At 45.6% G+C, this 15612-nt stretch overlaps 1 protein-coding gene across 1 annotated transcript; it reads right to left on the bottom strand.

The window, feature by feature from the left end:
* Positions 1-2409: 2409 nt before the first annotated feature.
* On the bottom strand, positions 2410-5476 carry MRPL55 (mitochondrial ribosomal protein L55). The gene is made up of 3 exons (XM_006876131.1): positions 5451-5476; positions 3058-3259; positions 2410-2559 (listed from the first exon to the last, which is right to left on the bottom strand). Exons 1-3 carry the CDS (start codon positions 5474-5476, stop codon positions 2410-2412), a joined length of 378 nt encoding a protein of 125 aa, XP_006876193.1.
* Between the last annotated feature and the right edge of the window lie 10136 nt (positions 5477-15612).

The raw sequence follows: 15612 nt of genomic DNA, 5'->3' as shown, positions 1-15612 counted from the left end.
TTTGACCACTGTAGTCATGTAAATTTTGAAATCAGGGAGTAAGAGGCCTCCAACTTTGTTCTTCTTCTTAAGCAGTGCTTTGCTTATCCTGGGTCTCTTTCCTTTCCATATAAAGTTTGTATTTGTTTTTTTCCATCTCTCTAAAGAATGTTGTTGGAATCTGGATTGGGATTGCATTCTAAGTGTAAATTGCTTTGGGCAGTGTTGACCTTTTCACAATGTTAAGTCTTCCTATCCTGGAGCGTGGTATATTCTTCCATTTTTGTAAGTCTCTTTTGGTTTCTTGTAGTAGTGTTTTGTAGTTGTCTTTGTACAGTTCTTCTGTGTTCCTGTAAAGATTTACAGCCTTGGAAACCCTATACAGGGTCGCTATGAGTCAGAATCGACTCCACAGAACACAATCACAATCACCACCATATTCCAGGATTCCTGCTGTGATGCCAGAGAACTGCTAATGACAAAGACGGCAGTTCAAACCCACCAGCCACTCCTCAGAAACTCTACATAGGGTCACTGAGTCAGAACTGACTCTTTGGTACTATAACAACATATTCAGTAAAAATATTATATACAATAGTAGATACCCAGCTGATTCCAAAAAGCCCAACTTTTGCACTCAGATCTGTTCTACATGTGCAGCCTCAGCCTCTCATTCATTCAGTAAATGCCTATTGAGCACCTCTTGGACACTGTGTGTCAGGTGCTGGGGATATAACGGTGAACATACACTCTTCATGCGCGGGGCACACGACTGGCCGACCCAACAAAACTGAGCCAAGACCTGGAGGAAGGGGCAGGGAGTGCAGGGCCTTAACCAACAGGAAGAGTACTACAACACTGAGTCACCAGAGAAGAGCAGCAAGGATTCTAGGTGGAGTGACTCTGGAGTGCTGTTAACCTATAGGGAACGGTTCCTGCTGGCATGGGAGCAGAATACATTGGAAGCATTGGGTGGGAAGCAAGGAGCCTGAGGAGGAGGCCACAAGTGATGCTATAGGCCAGGTTCCAGGATTGGATGTGGACTAGGGGCTGTGGTGAGACTGGACGTATTGAGAAGGCAGTGTCTGAAAATGAATAATGGACAGGACAAGGTATGAAGCATGCCCAAGAGGAGAGTCCAGATTTGCCAAAGGACAGACGTGGGATAAGAGCCAAAGATGGCTCTGTGGAAATGGGCAGAGTTGATACAAGGACGAGCTGCCACTAATGAGAAGGGAATCAGAGCAGGAGACCAGTGAGCCAAAGGCAGCCCGTACCTTCTGGAAGAGGTGCTGAGCGTGAAATTGATAGTATGGGGCTATGGTTGGAGCTGAGACTTCAGGTACACATTTGGAAGTCCTGGTGTGGCGCTGTGGAATAAAGCACTGGACCACACCCCTTGAGAACCCTATAGAGGGTCACTATTAGTCGGACCAAGTCGACGGCACTGACCACCACCAGCAGCAGGTGCATGAACTTCTTTAGAAGCCCTGAGGCTGGGTAAGATAACCAGTGGCCAGACACGTGGCAATGAGGCCTGGGAACGGACCTTTGGGCTCAGCAACGTGGTGGTGGCCTGTGGTGTTGGCAAGAGCAATTTCAATGGGACTGGGCTGCAAGTCTGTTGAAAACAGTAGATACATGTGAAGAGGACTCTGAAGACTAGCTGCAAAGGTGAGATGTGATGGTTAGGGAGCCCTGCTGATGCCGAGAGTAAGCAGGAGGGGCTGGATGGAGGCTGGTTATGGGCACAAAAGATGTGTCTTCCCATGAAGTGGAGGAACAAAAGGGTTGGGAAGTGTCATAGCAGCAGCCAGGTCAGTGGGAAGTGACGGTCTGGTGGCTGGGCCTTCTCCTCAGGTATCTTCTACGTCTTTCACCTCATGGGAGGGCAACTGCATTCAGGTACAGCAGATGACAGGGCAGCCTCAGACAGACTGCCATCGCCATGTCCTAGCCATTCCAGTGGCCTGTGAGGCACTCTAGGTGTGTGAGGAACCTAACAGCTAGAGCACAACCTGTCCCAGGACAACACAGTTGGAACAGTTAGAAACTGTTGGCGGTCTTAGAGGAAGGTGGGGACTGTGTGTGAAACGAACTCCTAGTCATAGACTGTGACAAACCCTGTCAATTCTAACTGCAAAATGCTGCAGACCTGTGTGGGAGGGAGTACAGTGGAATGTCCCTTCCCCAGTACCCAGCAGCCCACAGCCCAGGAGGCAAGTTCCCCGAAACCAGACAACCTGGCACAGTACTCTGCAGGGCATGGCAGCTCAACCTGCATCTAAGGCTGGAAGAGCAGAGCAAGAAGGAGCAGGCACCAGAATGAAATAGTAGTGGGGTTTTTAACTTACACTTTTAAAAAGTCATTTTAGGGAGAAGACAACCCACCCTCATCTTTACAATGTCTTGGGATAGTTCAAGGAGCAGTCACTTTTTGGTCCAAAATCGTTTGTACCGCTCCACATCAAAGTCGTCCTTAAGCTCTGGCTCCTCCGTCTTTTTTCTGAACGTGGCCTCACGTTTCCGGAACCGAGCCTTTCTCTCTTCAGGAGACAGGTGGTCAAGGTCTATAGGCATCTGTGGAAGAAATCCAGAAATAGCAGGGATACCCTGAAATGACTCAGAAGGGAGCTGAGCCAGAGAAACAGCCAACATTGGACTGATCTAAGGTGAATTTATACAAGCCTTACTGAAATGACACTTCTCCAAATCTTTATTTTTATTCAACCATAGTTTAATTTTACATATTCTATTGGTTTTTCTCTCCCTTCACAGCTTTCCCCCTCCACATCTGACTTTTTTTTGCATATACAACTCATCAATACTGTCTGAATTTAGGCCTTAAAATGAGCTTGGCTTTTCCTAACACAGAGCCCTTATCAGTCAAAACCTTCTTCCTTCCCCGATGATCTGTGACATCATCTGAAGCTGTCTGATTTATTCTGGGCCAACTGGCCCAGGACCCCTAGGAAGTGTAGTTCCTCTAGAACAGTTCTTTTCATGGGGGCTTGTTGTGGTATGAACCCAAGGGGCTCCTTCTGCCTCTGCCCCTCCACCCCCTGGCCTGGCCCTTACCGCAAGCATGCGCCGTGGCTCCCTGTAGCGGATGTGGATAGTCGAGCCGTCCTGCTTGACCAAGAGTACAGGGTAGAGGCGTGCGTAGGCCTGCCTGTGGAGTCTTGTGAACGAGGCCCTGTTGCAGTCAGCTCGCCCAAGGGATGTGTGTAGGTGGCAGAATGAGGGCACAGCTCTTTGCATGAAACTCTGCCACTGCAGGCTGCAGGAAAGCATGCAAGCAGCAGGTCAAAGAACCTCAACGTGGCACAAAGTCTATCAGCCTGTATCTCAGGGTCATCACAACTATAGATATGGGTGGGAAGCTCCCTGCAGGTATATAATGTGTCCCAACTTGGTGTTCTGTCACTAGTAGAGGGAGAAGCCTCAAGTGCTGACTGCACAGGGAAGCACCCAGTGGAAGGCAGTGATGCTGAACATGAAAACTGCCTACTGCAGGCCATCAGGCCAGGTTCCTGAGAAGAGAGGGGAGCAACCTCAGTGACGGGCCTGGAGGTGGGGGCTGCAGATGAACCTGCCCTGTTTCAGTTGTGGTGCTGTGTGCACGATGACACTAACAGGCTTGTTGAGCCATGTTAAGCATGAAACATGCTGGGAGTGGGTGGACCTGAAAGCTGCAGGCTGTGGTCAAAGCTCCTCTTGCTCCACTGCCAGGAAGATGCTAGTGTGTGAGGAGTGAGTGCATGAGGCTCTCTAGACAGCTCAGGCTTCACCCAGCCCATCTATTTGTTGGAGAGATCTAGCTGGCTGGCCAGGTAGACAGTGGGACTCTGGATTCCAAGGGAAAAACACAAACACAATGTGTTGTCCACTTAGCTTCCGAACATGGCTGGCATTCAGCCTTCAGATCACACACAGCAGAAAGCACACACTCTGAAGTGACAGGAGAGAGAAAGGTACCCTGCCCCAGCTCAGCCACTAACCCACATGCAGGCCTCAGCTCCCTCATTTTAAAGTCCCTTCTGGCTCGGAGATTCCAGGATTTACCCAAAACTTGAATTTAAGACTCATTCCCCGGCCATTCCAGTCTTTCCCTTTTCCTCTAAGCTTGAGGAATAAAATGTCTGAAACATTTCCGAGCTTTCTTAGAACCACTGTATAGCCCAAAGTGGCCTCATTTTCCTGTTAGGCAACATGGACCTTGGTCATGGTCACCCCTGAAGTCTCCTAACTCATAAATTATCAGGTCCAGTTCATTTCTTTCCTTGAATTATTCTCAAGTTCCCTCTCCTCCACCCTTCACATTTCGGTACATCAGCATCTAGCTCAGCTCATCCTAACAGCCTCCCATTTGGACCCTCCACTGCCACTGAAGTCTACACACACACAGAGCAATTTCTCTAAAAACCAGTCTGCTTACATCAGGCTGATGGCTCTCACTGCTCTCGGGATAAAATGCAAATTCTTGAGCTGTCCATATAGCTTTCCAGATCTCTTCAATCCCATCCTCTCCTTTTATAAGCAGCCAGTCACAAACACAGCTACACACACTATCTCTCTGCCTGGGACTCCATCTTCATTGTGGTTTCCCCACACCCTGCCCTGCCCACAATTGTACTGGCCCTGTATGTTCATTCCCTCCCACTGGACTGTGAGGTCCTGGGAAGAACTGCATCATAATTACTGTTAAGCCCCAGACCCTAATCATGGGGCTCAGTAAATTTTGGCTACATGAGTCCAGGCCTTGCCTTCAAAAGTGCATAAGAAGCACATCAAGAGATGCATGGAGACAGGGAAGAGCACCAAACAGTACATGAGCTCCAGAGCTAGAAGATGCCACAATCTATGGCGAGAGCTAGGGGGCCCAGAGAGTAGCTCCAGAGAATGTGGGCCATTGGCTTGGAAAGGCTTTTTGGGAGCGGGATTGGAGTTGAACCTTGAACTAGATGTTTTCCAACCACTAGCAGCAGTTCCAATACAAAACTTCCCAAGTATGAGAGTCCTCCAGGAAATACGGAAGCCCAGAGTCCTCTTTTATTGCCACATGCTGCTAGCCAAATTCCACAGTGACATGAACCTGTGCTCTAATTTTTTCATTCTGTGAGCATATACCTGTACTCCTCACTTTGGGGAGATGAGGGGCTGAGGGGAAAAGGCAGACAATGAAGAAGTTCTGATGGGGATGACAGGAAGGCCCATGACATTCTCTCACTGGGTTGTAGGATTTGAATAAGAATGTGGGGACAACCACCACCACCATCTATTTCATACTAAATACTCAAAAGTCATTTCTATTTCTCCTTCAACACCTTTTGAAGGGGTGTATGTGTATGCATTTTCCAGAAAAACCCACAATGGCTCAGGGAGGTTTCCCATGGCAGCACAGCATAAGTGGGCATTCACATGAGTGACCCACGACATTAAGTCCAAGAACCCTGGAAGACCATGCTTACCCAGACAGGCTGCCCACAGTGGCCATTCCTCCTTTGAGTCCCTGTAACATGTGGAGGTAGTCCCTGGCCCTGGTATGTGACCTGCTAGACAAAGGAAGAAGAGAACAACAAAAAAAGAAAGATGGAAACATTTAAATGATTCTTGTTTAATTCCAGCCACTAATGAAATCAGACCCCAATACATTTGACAGGCATTCTCAGCAGGCCATTATCCAGTCTCTCACAACCCTATGTGGGAGTCTCAACCAGATTTGGCATTAAAATCACCTGCAGGTTTTTTAAAAAAACACCATGTCCAGGTTCTAGAGCCTTGGTGGTGCAGTGGGTTAAGCACTGGGCTGCTAACCACAAGGTTGGCTTTTCAAACCCATCTTGTGATGAGAGATGAAGCTGTCTGCTTCCATAAAAGATTTACAGTTTCAAAAACCCTAAGGAACAGTGCTACTGTCCTATAGGGTTGATACGAGTCAGAATCAACTCAATGGCAGTGTGTTTAAGTTTTTGAGTTTTGGTCCCAAAGATTCTGACTGTCCATGGCAGGGCCCAGCTGATTCTGGTGGGTTAGAGCCTAGGAGTTACGGAAGATGTTCAGAGGATGGGATGTAATGTAAAAACACTTTTTTAAGGAAAAGTCTTTTATTGTGAATTGAGTAAAGGTTTACAAAGCAGATGATCAGTTTTATATTCAACAAATCATACATTTTGTTTGCTTCATTACAATGATTGCAATCCCTTCCATGTATCATCACTTAAGTCTACTTTTATTTACTTTAACTCTTGCATTCCACCCTGTGTCTCTTGCTATGGGGGGAATCTGATGTTCACTGGAAACCTGATGGGATGTAGTGAGCACAAAGTTTTTTGAAGAGCTTCAAAATCAGTCAGCCCTAGCTACCCTGTGAGCAGACGTCTAGTGGTATTGCAGGGAAAAATTATCAGGGCTTTACCAGCAAAATTGGAATGGTGCCTGTGCTTTGGTGCAAATGGCCATCCTTTTCACCTTGGTATTCCATCAGCTGTCAACCACAGAAGACAGGCATAGGTCCAAGAGAAGTGTAGCTACTCCCCATGGCTCTTTTGATCCCTGTGTTTATATAGACAGTACTGGAGTTCCCCCAGGGGTGCCAAGTGAATTCAAAGCAAGAAACCAAATAACTGCAGGGTTTGAATCTGTATTATTCTGGTGGTCAACCATTAGCAAAAATGTGGACTGGAGTCCTGGTGTGGCGCTGTGGGTTAATGTGCCAGACTGCAAAGCTGTTTGAACTGCAAGGCTGGTGGTTCAAGCTCACCAGTCACTCCTTGGAAACCCTATACAGGGTCGTTCCGCGTCAGAACCTACTCGATGGCACTTAACAACTACAACATTATAATCAACAAATATTCACAAATTATACCAGAGATGCTACAAAAGGAATAGCAGAGCAATTAGGACCTACTAGCAAAATGGCCTGGGAAAACAGGGTAGTCCTAGAAATGATTAGCAGAAAAAGAAGGAGTATGTGTTATAATTGGAGTCCAATGTTGTACTTTCATTCCCAGTAACACAGTTCCTGATGATACCATTACCAAAGCATTACAAGGGCTGACCACCTTAGCTAATGAACTCGCCGAAAATTCAGGCATAGATGACCTCTCTTCTAGTCTCATGGAACAATGGTTTGGAAAATATAGGTGCCTATTGTTAGAAATTAATCCCGATGTCACATAAAAGACACTCAGTGAGACTAAATTACTTTGGTAAAGCAAAATTTACTCCTGCAAGAGGGTGTGTGTGCATAGCCGTACATACAGGAACAGGCCAGTGAGCATACCAAGTGGGCAGTCCACTTGGGTTTTTTATACCTGACCTGAGTCTCAAAGCTGTGTCTCACCTATTGGCTAGAGTTTTGACAGCACAATCTTTCCCTTACCCTGTTGGCTAGTTCAAATTTTTAAGGCACGCATACCTACTTTAGGAAAAGAAAAAGAGAGCGATCATAAATTCATTACTCCAGGAAGTAGTTAAAAGAAAAAGAACACGATCATAAATTCTTTACTCACTTCAGGAAGTAACCAAAGAAAAAGAGAGAGTCTTTACTTCAGAAAATTAAAAAAAAAAAAAAGGTTACCCGAATACAATAAACAGGATTATAATAAATATGTGTGTGTGTATACATATATATCCACCACCACCCCACCCCCCATACACACACACTCTGACTTTGGTCCTCACCTCTCTAATTATCACATTAACACTAATGGCATGTTGTGGCATGTGGTTTAATGCGCCAGACTCTAAAGCCGTTTGAACTGAAAGGTCAGTTGGCAGTTCAAGTTCACCAGCTACTCCTTGGAAACCCTATACAGGGTCGATATGGGTCGGAATCGACTCAATGACACTTAACAACAAGATTAGTTTTAAAACTTATAGAAAGTCTTATTCAAACAATCCCCACCTTCATAACAAAATACCCTTTTCACTTAGAAACATATGATGACCAAAGTCAACGTCTCCTTACAGAGTTTGAAGCAAAGAATGAAGTCTAACAAGAAGATAAAGGGGTAAATGTGGGAACGAGTGTCTTTTCTTCAAAATTATAATAATCCTGTTTATTGTATTTAGGTGACCTTTCTTTTTTTTCTTTCTGAAGTTAGTAGAGACTTTATGATCTTTCTTTTACTTTTTACTACTTTCTGAAATGAGTAGGAACTGTATGACCTTTTTTGTTGTGGTGTTGGTTCCTGTACAGCTAGTACACGCACCCTTAATTTAGTCTCACCGAGCGTCTTTTTGTACAACATCGGAATTCATTTCTAACAGGAAATGAAAAAAAAAGTTCTTATTTCTTAAATGAAAATTCCATTTAATACATTTCTTAAATTGAGGCCCATCTGCTGTCTCTGCTGTCTTTCTCTTGCCCTACCACCCCCGGTCCGCCCCCTCAAAATAAGGGAAACCTGACGACAACCCAGCAAAGACGGCGGCAAACACGTGGGAGAAAGGCTCGCAGGGGCTGTCAGTAGCCTGGGCTGCGGACCTGCCTCGCCCCGCCCTTTCCACCGGAAGCTCGGGTGGAAGCTCTTCTCCGCCAGACTGCTTCCCCACCAGACTGCTTCCCCACCACAATGGATGGAAAGCGCAGATGGGTGGGCTAGTTTATCACCAACCTACGACCAACACTGTTGCCCTGGAAGGAGTCCCAAGGACCAGCAGTCCGGACCCTCACCTGTTAGATGGGACAAGAAGGACAGGGTCACAGGATAGACAGTGCCCAGGTTCCTCCCGTAACTCCCGTGATGTCTTTTGCAGTGCAGCGTCGCGCAGAGCTGACGTCACTGCGGCGGGAACAGACCTGGAGCTGTCGTCCTTTCGTGTCGAGGGCTGGGTGGGGACGTGAACGTGACGTCCCTGGAGGCGGGCAGTCCCGGGTCGGACGTGCTGTACAAGTGTGGCACCATATGCTGCGGCGCCCGCTGGCCGGGCTGGTGGCGGCAGCCCTGAGCCGAGCGTCTTCGGACGGTGAGTGGTGGAAGGAAGCCCCTCCGGGTGAGCGCGGTGTTGGGGCAGCTAGCGGGAGGCGTTTCCGCGCTGCCTGCTGCAACTCGGAGCGGCTGCAGGCCCACCCGGAGGGGTTTCTTTCGGAGGCGAGCCTCGTGGGGCCCCGGTCAGAACGATCTGCTAGTAGTGGTTTCGCTGAAGGTCCACTGCAGTCACCAGACTTTTGCGTGTTTGATTCCTATGTAGTTACATTTGAGGGAAGCCTTTGTACTTATGTGAGTGATTTGCAACACTCTTCTGAAACTCAGATGACAAAGAATCATTGTTTTCAGTACCTACTTCCTAGTTCTGAGCATTAAAGAAACTCGGTGTGTGTGCGGGGGGGGTAGGGAGGGCGGAGATTGCAGGTGAAATTTACCCGACCCCTGACGTTGATCTGTAATCACTGATCACTGGTCCTTGGACAGGTTCCAGTCTTAACAAAGCTCACTGCAAGCAAAATGAAGACAATATATACATTTGAAGGGCTGTCCCTTGTTCTAAAGCAGTGTCCTTTTTATTTTGCGTGTACGTTGGTTTAAAATGCCCAAGGTGTTTTGTTTGTTTTAATTTAGACAAAGGTGCTGTGAATGGACCAAAATTCGATGTCAAGGGTTTGGTTTTGTGTTTGTTGTTGTTGTTAAGTGCCGTAGAGTCAGTTCCACCGACCCATAGTGACCCTGAGCAGGGTTTCCGAGGCTGTAAATCTTTACGGGAGTAGAAAGCCTCATCTTTTTCCCAAGTAGCAGCTAGTAGTTTAGAAGTGCTGGCCTTGCGGTTCGCAGCCCTATTCATAACCACTACACTACCAGAGCTCCTTGGTTTTGTGTTTAAGCAAGTAGAAAATTGTTTCCCAGAGTTAGACATTATGTAAAGTCCTTGCAACCTGAGGACATGGTGGTGTATGCCTCTTGGGCACTGCATGATGAGAAGGGGCACTGAAGGGAGGGAAGCTGACCCTCTTTCCTGTGTTGGGCCACTCAACAGAGCTGACTGTTTCCATGGGACCAGGTTCCAAAGGCTACTTTTTCCAAAGACTGCTTTAGGTTACCCAAGGAGCCTCATACTCCTCTGCTTCGTGGGTTTCTGACCAGTGAAGAGAGCATGTAGAAATGTGTAGTATCTTTCCAGAACTCAAAGCAGGGTGGAGGTGACACTTGGGAACCCTTCCTGCTAGATAAACTCTCATGTTCGCTTTGTCCCCCGACCCCAGTTGTAGATGTAAGGTTGGCTAGGCTTATTGAAAGGACTCCTAGGAGGAGTATAGGTTCTTTACCTTCCCATAGCCCCATGCACCTGAGCAAGAGGTGTGTGGTGGGGGAGGGGAGACATGGGGAAGCACAGTAATAGGCAATATGCCTAGTGCATCTATCTGGTGACTTGGCGAGCAGCAAATGAGGTGTGCCAGTAGTCATCTTTCTATGGAGCAGGTGGGAAGCTGATTGGTTAGTTCTGTAGACCCAGGGTACGAGGAAGTGGGAAGTTTGCTTTTGTAGGCAAAGATTAGCCTAGTGCCCTATTCAGCTGCTATGTGTGCTTTCAGCCTCTGTGAGTTCCCTTTGAGGGCACTCTAGGCAGCATGCCTGCCTAAATTTGTTTTTTTCTGAACCTTTTTGTCACTCTTAAACTTCCTAGACTATGACTTTTTGTGAGGGAGGCCTAGTACCTGCTCATTTCCCTCAGGAGAGATAAGTTAGGGTAGGATCTGAAACTTGTGTTTCCTGTCTTACCTACTTAGAAGCTGATTTTCCTGCCATGTGAGCCCCCTTCTCGACCCTCCATATGCCTACACACACCATTGTTCCTAGGTGGGTGCTACATGTGTGATAGGTGACCTTTGCTGGGATTTTCATTTGTATCCTGAGAATACCATTGAACCCAGCCCCCTAACCTTTTGCAGGAATGGGTGAGATCAGCAGGATTCTGGAAGTTAGAAAGATAAATCAATCTACACCTTTCTTCCCTCACACTCCATACTCAACCTCCCTCTCCTGCCATAAGTACACTGTAACGTCAAGCAGTGTGTTCAGAACTATTTGAGACTGAGCAGGATGGAAGGAAGGTGTCCCTAGATATCTCATAGGAAGAAAAGGGAGCATGCTGAGGGTCTGCCACTAAGGAGCACAAGTGGAAGGAGGCAGGTGGCCTTCCTTAAAGTCTGGCTCTGTGTCCATTAGAGACTGCTGCATGTGCAGGGCCTTAACTTTCCCTCATGTCTGTCCTAAGCCTCAGTTTTCACCCTTCATGAGACTGGCTGGCCAGCCCTGGAGGGCCTTGCAGCTCTTTCCCACTCACATTCTTTAGCCCAGGACTCTTTGCCCTCTCATGCTCCTTTTTTGACTAAGTGGCTACCAAAAGGAAAAAAACATACCTGGTTGCAAGAAGTACAGTAAGAATGCTCCTTAGAACCCTAGGACCATGAGCGGAATGTGGGACCCTATCCAGAGGAGCAGTGACACCAGAAATAGAGGCAGAGATGAGGACATGGAGAGAATGAGCAGCTGAAGACTCTAGCCTCATGAAAAAAGAAAGACTGAGTGCTGGCAGCCAGGAGGCAGGTTACAGAATGTACCCTTTGGTTGTTTAAATTATTATACATTCCTGAGTGTTTTTGTGTAAACCCCCCCCCCCCCCCCAAAAAAAAAACCCACAGGGAATAGAAGCAAATACTATGCTGTTGAATGCTGATGCACAGAGTAATCATTGCAATGAACCAATGAGTGTAAAACCGATGTTCTCCCATGTAACCATGTAAAGTATCACTCAATTCACAATAAAAACTTCAAAAAAAAAACCTTGATGGCATCACTATGAAGTGAGATTTTCTTCAAAGGGTGCTGGATTAATGTCCTAGAGTATTATAAAATGGGACTTAACATGAAAGAAATTGGCAAACCTTGAGAATGTAAAATCTAAGTTAATAGTTTTTCTGATATACTGATGGATGATAAAAGGCTAGAAGTATTGTAATACGTAGTCTGATTCATTACTGAAAGCATTTATGCATTCTGTTCTCTTCATGTTATCAAAGTCTAAGCATGGGAATTCCAGAATATTTAATTATGCTCATGTGGAATTTATAAATTGACCAAGAGGCAATTGTTCGAACAGAACAAGGGGAAATGGAATGGTTTAAAATCAGGAAGGTACGTATTAGGATTGTATCTATTCAGCCTGATTGCGGAGCAAATAACACAAGAAGTTGGCTATATGAAAAAGAAAGTGGCTTGGTTGCTTAAATGATTATATATTCCTGAGGGTTTTTGTATACATCTCCCCACCCCACCCCCTACCCCCAGAAAAAAGAAAAACAGAGGGAATGGAAGCAAATACTGTTGAATGATGATGCACTGAGGTGATTGTAATCATTGCAGTTGAAATGATTGTGTAAACCTGATGTTCTCCCATGTAAACAAACTATCACTCAGTTCACAAAAGAAGAAAAAGCAAATGGCAACAGGATTGGAGGAAGACTTATTAACAATTTACAATATGTAGTTGATACAAACTTACCTGCTAAAAGCAAAGACAACTTGGAGCACTTATTGAATGAAGATCAAAGCCTTCAGTATGATTAAATCAACATTAAAAAAAAAAAATCCAAACAACTGAAGCAATACCATAGAAATAGGGAAAGCATTGAAGTTATCAAGGATTTCATTTTACTTGAATCCAAAATCAATGCTCATGGAAGCAACAGTCAAGAAATCAAATGACATTTTGCATTGGGAAATCTGCTGCAAAAGATTTCTTTAAAGTGTTAAAAACCAAAGGTGTCACTTTGAAAATTAAGGTGTGGCTGACCTAAGCTATGTTATTTTCCGTTTTCTCATATGAATGTGAAAGCTGCACAATGAGTAAGGAAGACCATAGAAGAATTGATGCACTTTAATTATGACGTTAGAAGAATATTGAATGTACCCTGAGCTGCCTGAACAAATTTGTGTTGGAAGAAGTACAGCCAGGATGTCCTTTGGAAGCCAGGACATCAAGACTTGTCTCAGGTACTTTGGACAGGGATCAGTCCCTGGAGAAGAGCATCATGCCTGGTAAAATAGAGGCTCAGTAAAAACAGGAAGACTCAATGAGATGGATTGCCGCGGTAGCAGCAACAGGGGGCTGAAACAGTGTCAGTGATTTCAAGGATGGCACAGGATTGGACAATGTTTCATTTATGTCACTGAGTCAGAACCAACTCAATAGCATGTAACAAAATTTTTTTATGTTATGAAAGTCTTAAGACTTATTTTTACCATAATGGGCTAATGTGTCAGACTGCAAAGTCATTTGAACTGCAATGTCGGTGGTTCAAGCTCACCAGCTGTTCCTTGGAAACCCTATACAGGATCACTATGGGTGGGAGTCGATTCAACAGCACTTAACAACAACAATGTCTACTAGGATAAGCACTTGACTTCAAGGTCAGTTTGAACTGCAAGGTCCGCAGTTTAAATTCACCAGTCGCTCCTCACAAACATGCAGGGTTGCTATGAGTCAGAACCGACTCTATGGCACATAACAACAGCAACCTCTCTCTGCCTCTGTCATCAATTTTATTCTGACTCATAGAAACCCTATAAGACAGAGTAGAATTTCTCCTTACAGTTTCTGAAACTTTAAAGATGAGAAAGCCTCATCTTTCTCCCTCAGAGCAGCTGGTAGGTTTCAGTCACCAACCTTGCTTATTCCATAGAACCGCTAGAGCTCCTTTTAATGTAATATGCTGGTATTGATGTTGGGTGCTTTTGAGTCAGTTCCAATTCATAGAGACTTTTGTAGGTTCTCCGAGGATGGCTGTTGTTATTGTAGGTGCTCTCATGTCAGGTCTGACTCATAGCTACCTTGTACGCAGTAAAATGGAACAAACACTGCCCTGTCTTGCACCATCCTCACAACATTCTTACTCATGAGCTTATTGCCGCTGCCATCCCATCAACTTGGGGTTCTTCATTCATTTTGCCAATCATGATGTTCTTTTTCCAGGGACTGATCCCTCCTGATAATGTTTGACACTGTATCTGACAGTATTCTTGTGCTCTTCATCATGCTTCAATATTCAGAATTCTATCTGACAGTGTTCCACTGTTATGTTTTCAGTGATTAAGTATTTGAACGTAGTCCATCTCTCCTTCTTCCTAGTCTGTCTTAGTCTGGAAACTCAGCTGAAACCTGTGTACCACGGGTGACCCTGCTGGTATTTAAAATGCAATGGCATAGCTTTCAGAATCACAAACAACACACAAGGAGAAAAAAAAAAAGAAGAAGAAATCTCCTTAAAATTGAGGCTTCTTTGTTGTACTTTAAGAGATTAGTTCTACAGAACAACCTCATGCTTGAAAAAATGAAGGGTCAGGGAAAAAGAGGAGGAAGACCACCAACCCAGTGGATTGATACAGTAACAGCAACCATGAGCTCATGCATAATGACTGTTGTGAGGATGGCACAGAGCCAGACAGTGTGTCCTTCTGTTGTTGTTGTCAGGTGCCGTCGAGTCGGAACTGACTCATAGCGACCCCATGCACAGCAGAATGAAACAATGTCCGATCCTGGGCCAACCTCTACCACACTCGATACCATCAATGATGCCACCTGGCCGATCCATCTCATTGGGGGTCTTCCTCTTTTTCTCTGACCCTCCACCTTACCCAGCATGACATTCTTCTCCGGCGACTGTTCCCTCCTGACAACATGTCCAAAGTAGGAGAGACGGAGCTTAGCCATCCTGGCCTCCAAGGAGCACTCTGGCTGTACTTCTTCCAAAACAGATCTATTGGTTCTTTTGGCAGTCCATGACACTTTCAGTATTCTCCTCCAACACCACAACTCAAAGGCATCAATTCTTCTACGATCCTCCTTATTCACTGTCCAGCTTTCGCATCCATATGAGGCTATTGAAAACACAATGGCCTGGGTCAGGCGCACCCTAGTCCTCAAGCTGACATCTCTGCTCTTCAATACTTTAAAAAGTTCCTGTGCAGCATGAGTCAAATCTACTCAAGGCACCTAACACCAGCAACCACATATCACATCCACATGCTAATCTGTTGTTATGGGACCAGGATTTTGCCTTTTGAGTACAGGTTCACTTTCACCATGGCTCTAGGAGCCCTGGTGTGGCACTGTGAGTTAATGTGCTAGACTGCAAAGTCAGTTTGAACCGCACGATCACCAGTTCAGGCTCACCAATCACTCCTTGGAAACCCTATACAGGGTTGCTATTGGTTGGAACCAACTTGATGGCACTTAACAACAACAGTAATGTAGTGGTTACAAGTCAGACTGCTAACCTTAAGGTCAGCAGTTCTAAACTACCAGCCATTCCATAGGAGAAAGGTGAGGCTTTCTGCTCCTGTAAAGAGTTACAGCCTTGGAAACCCTATGCAGGGTCACTATGAATCGGAACCAACTCCATGACACACCACCAGTATTGTTCTTGCCTGAGCCATACCAGTAAGATGTCCTTAGTTTCCAATTTTGTTTTCCTGAAAGGAGACACTTCCAAGGTTGAGTATAGGCCCATAGTTGATCATCCCTGCCCTTATCCCTTGCCTGATCATTCTTGTTCAGCATTCAGGTCATTTGAGTGGCTCTCCTGTTTCGAATCCTACCTATAGTGTACTCAACTTCTCTCACAGTTTTCTC

The sequence above is a fragment of the Chrysochloris asiatica genome, unplaced genomic scaffold (genome assembly GCF_000296735.1).
Source record: "Chrysochloris asiatica unplaced genomic scaffold, ChrAsi1.0 scaffold00354, whole genome shotgun sequence".
Classification (NCBI taxonomy): Eukaryota; Metazoa; Chordata; class Mammalia; order Afrosoricida; family Chrysochloridae; genus Chrysochloris; species Chrysochloris asiatica.
The sequence above is the reverse complement of the archived record's forward strand: the minus strand, read 5'-3'. Positions and strand labels throughout refer to the sequence as shown.

Excerpts from the sequence above, each read along its gene's own strand:
- MRPL55 (XM_006876131.1), bottom strand. The coding sequence starts at position 5,476 with ATGGCCACTGTGGGCAGCCTGTCTGG. Across the intron at positions 3,260-5,450 it reads ACTGTGGGCAGCCTGTCTGG|CCTGCAGTGGCAGAGTTTCA; the intron begins GTAAGCATGGTC and ends GCTTTCCTGCAG. Across the intron at positions 2,560-3,057 it reads AGCCACGGCGCATGCTTGCG|ATGCCTATAGACCTTGACCA; the intron begins GTAAGGGCCAGG and ends TTTCTTCCACAG.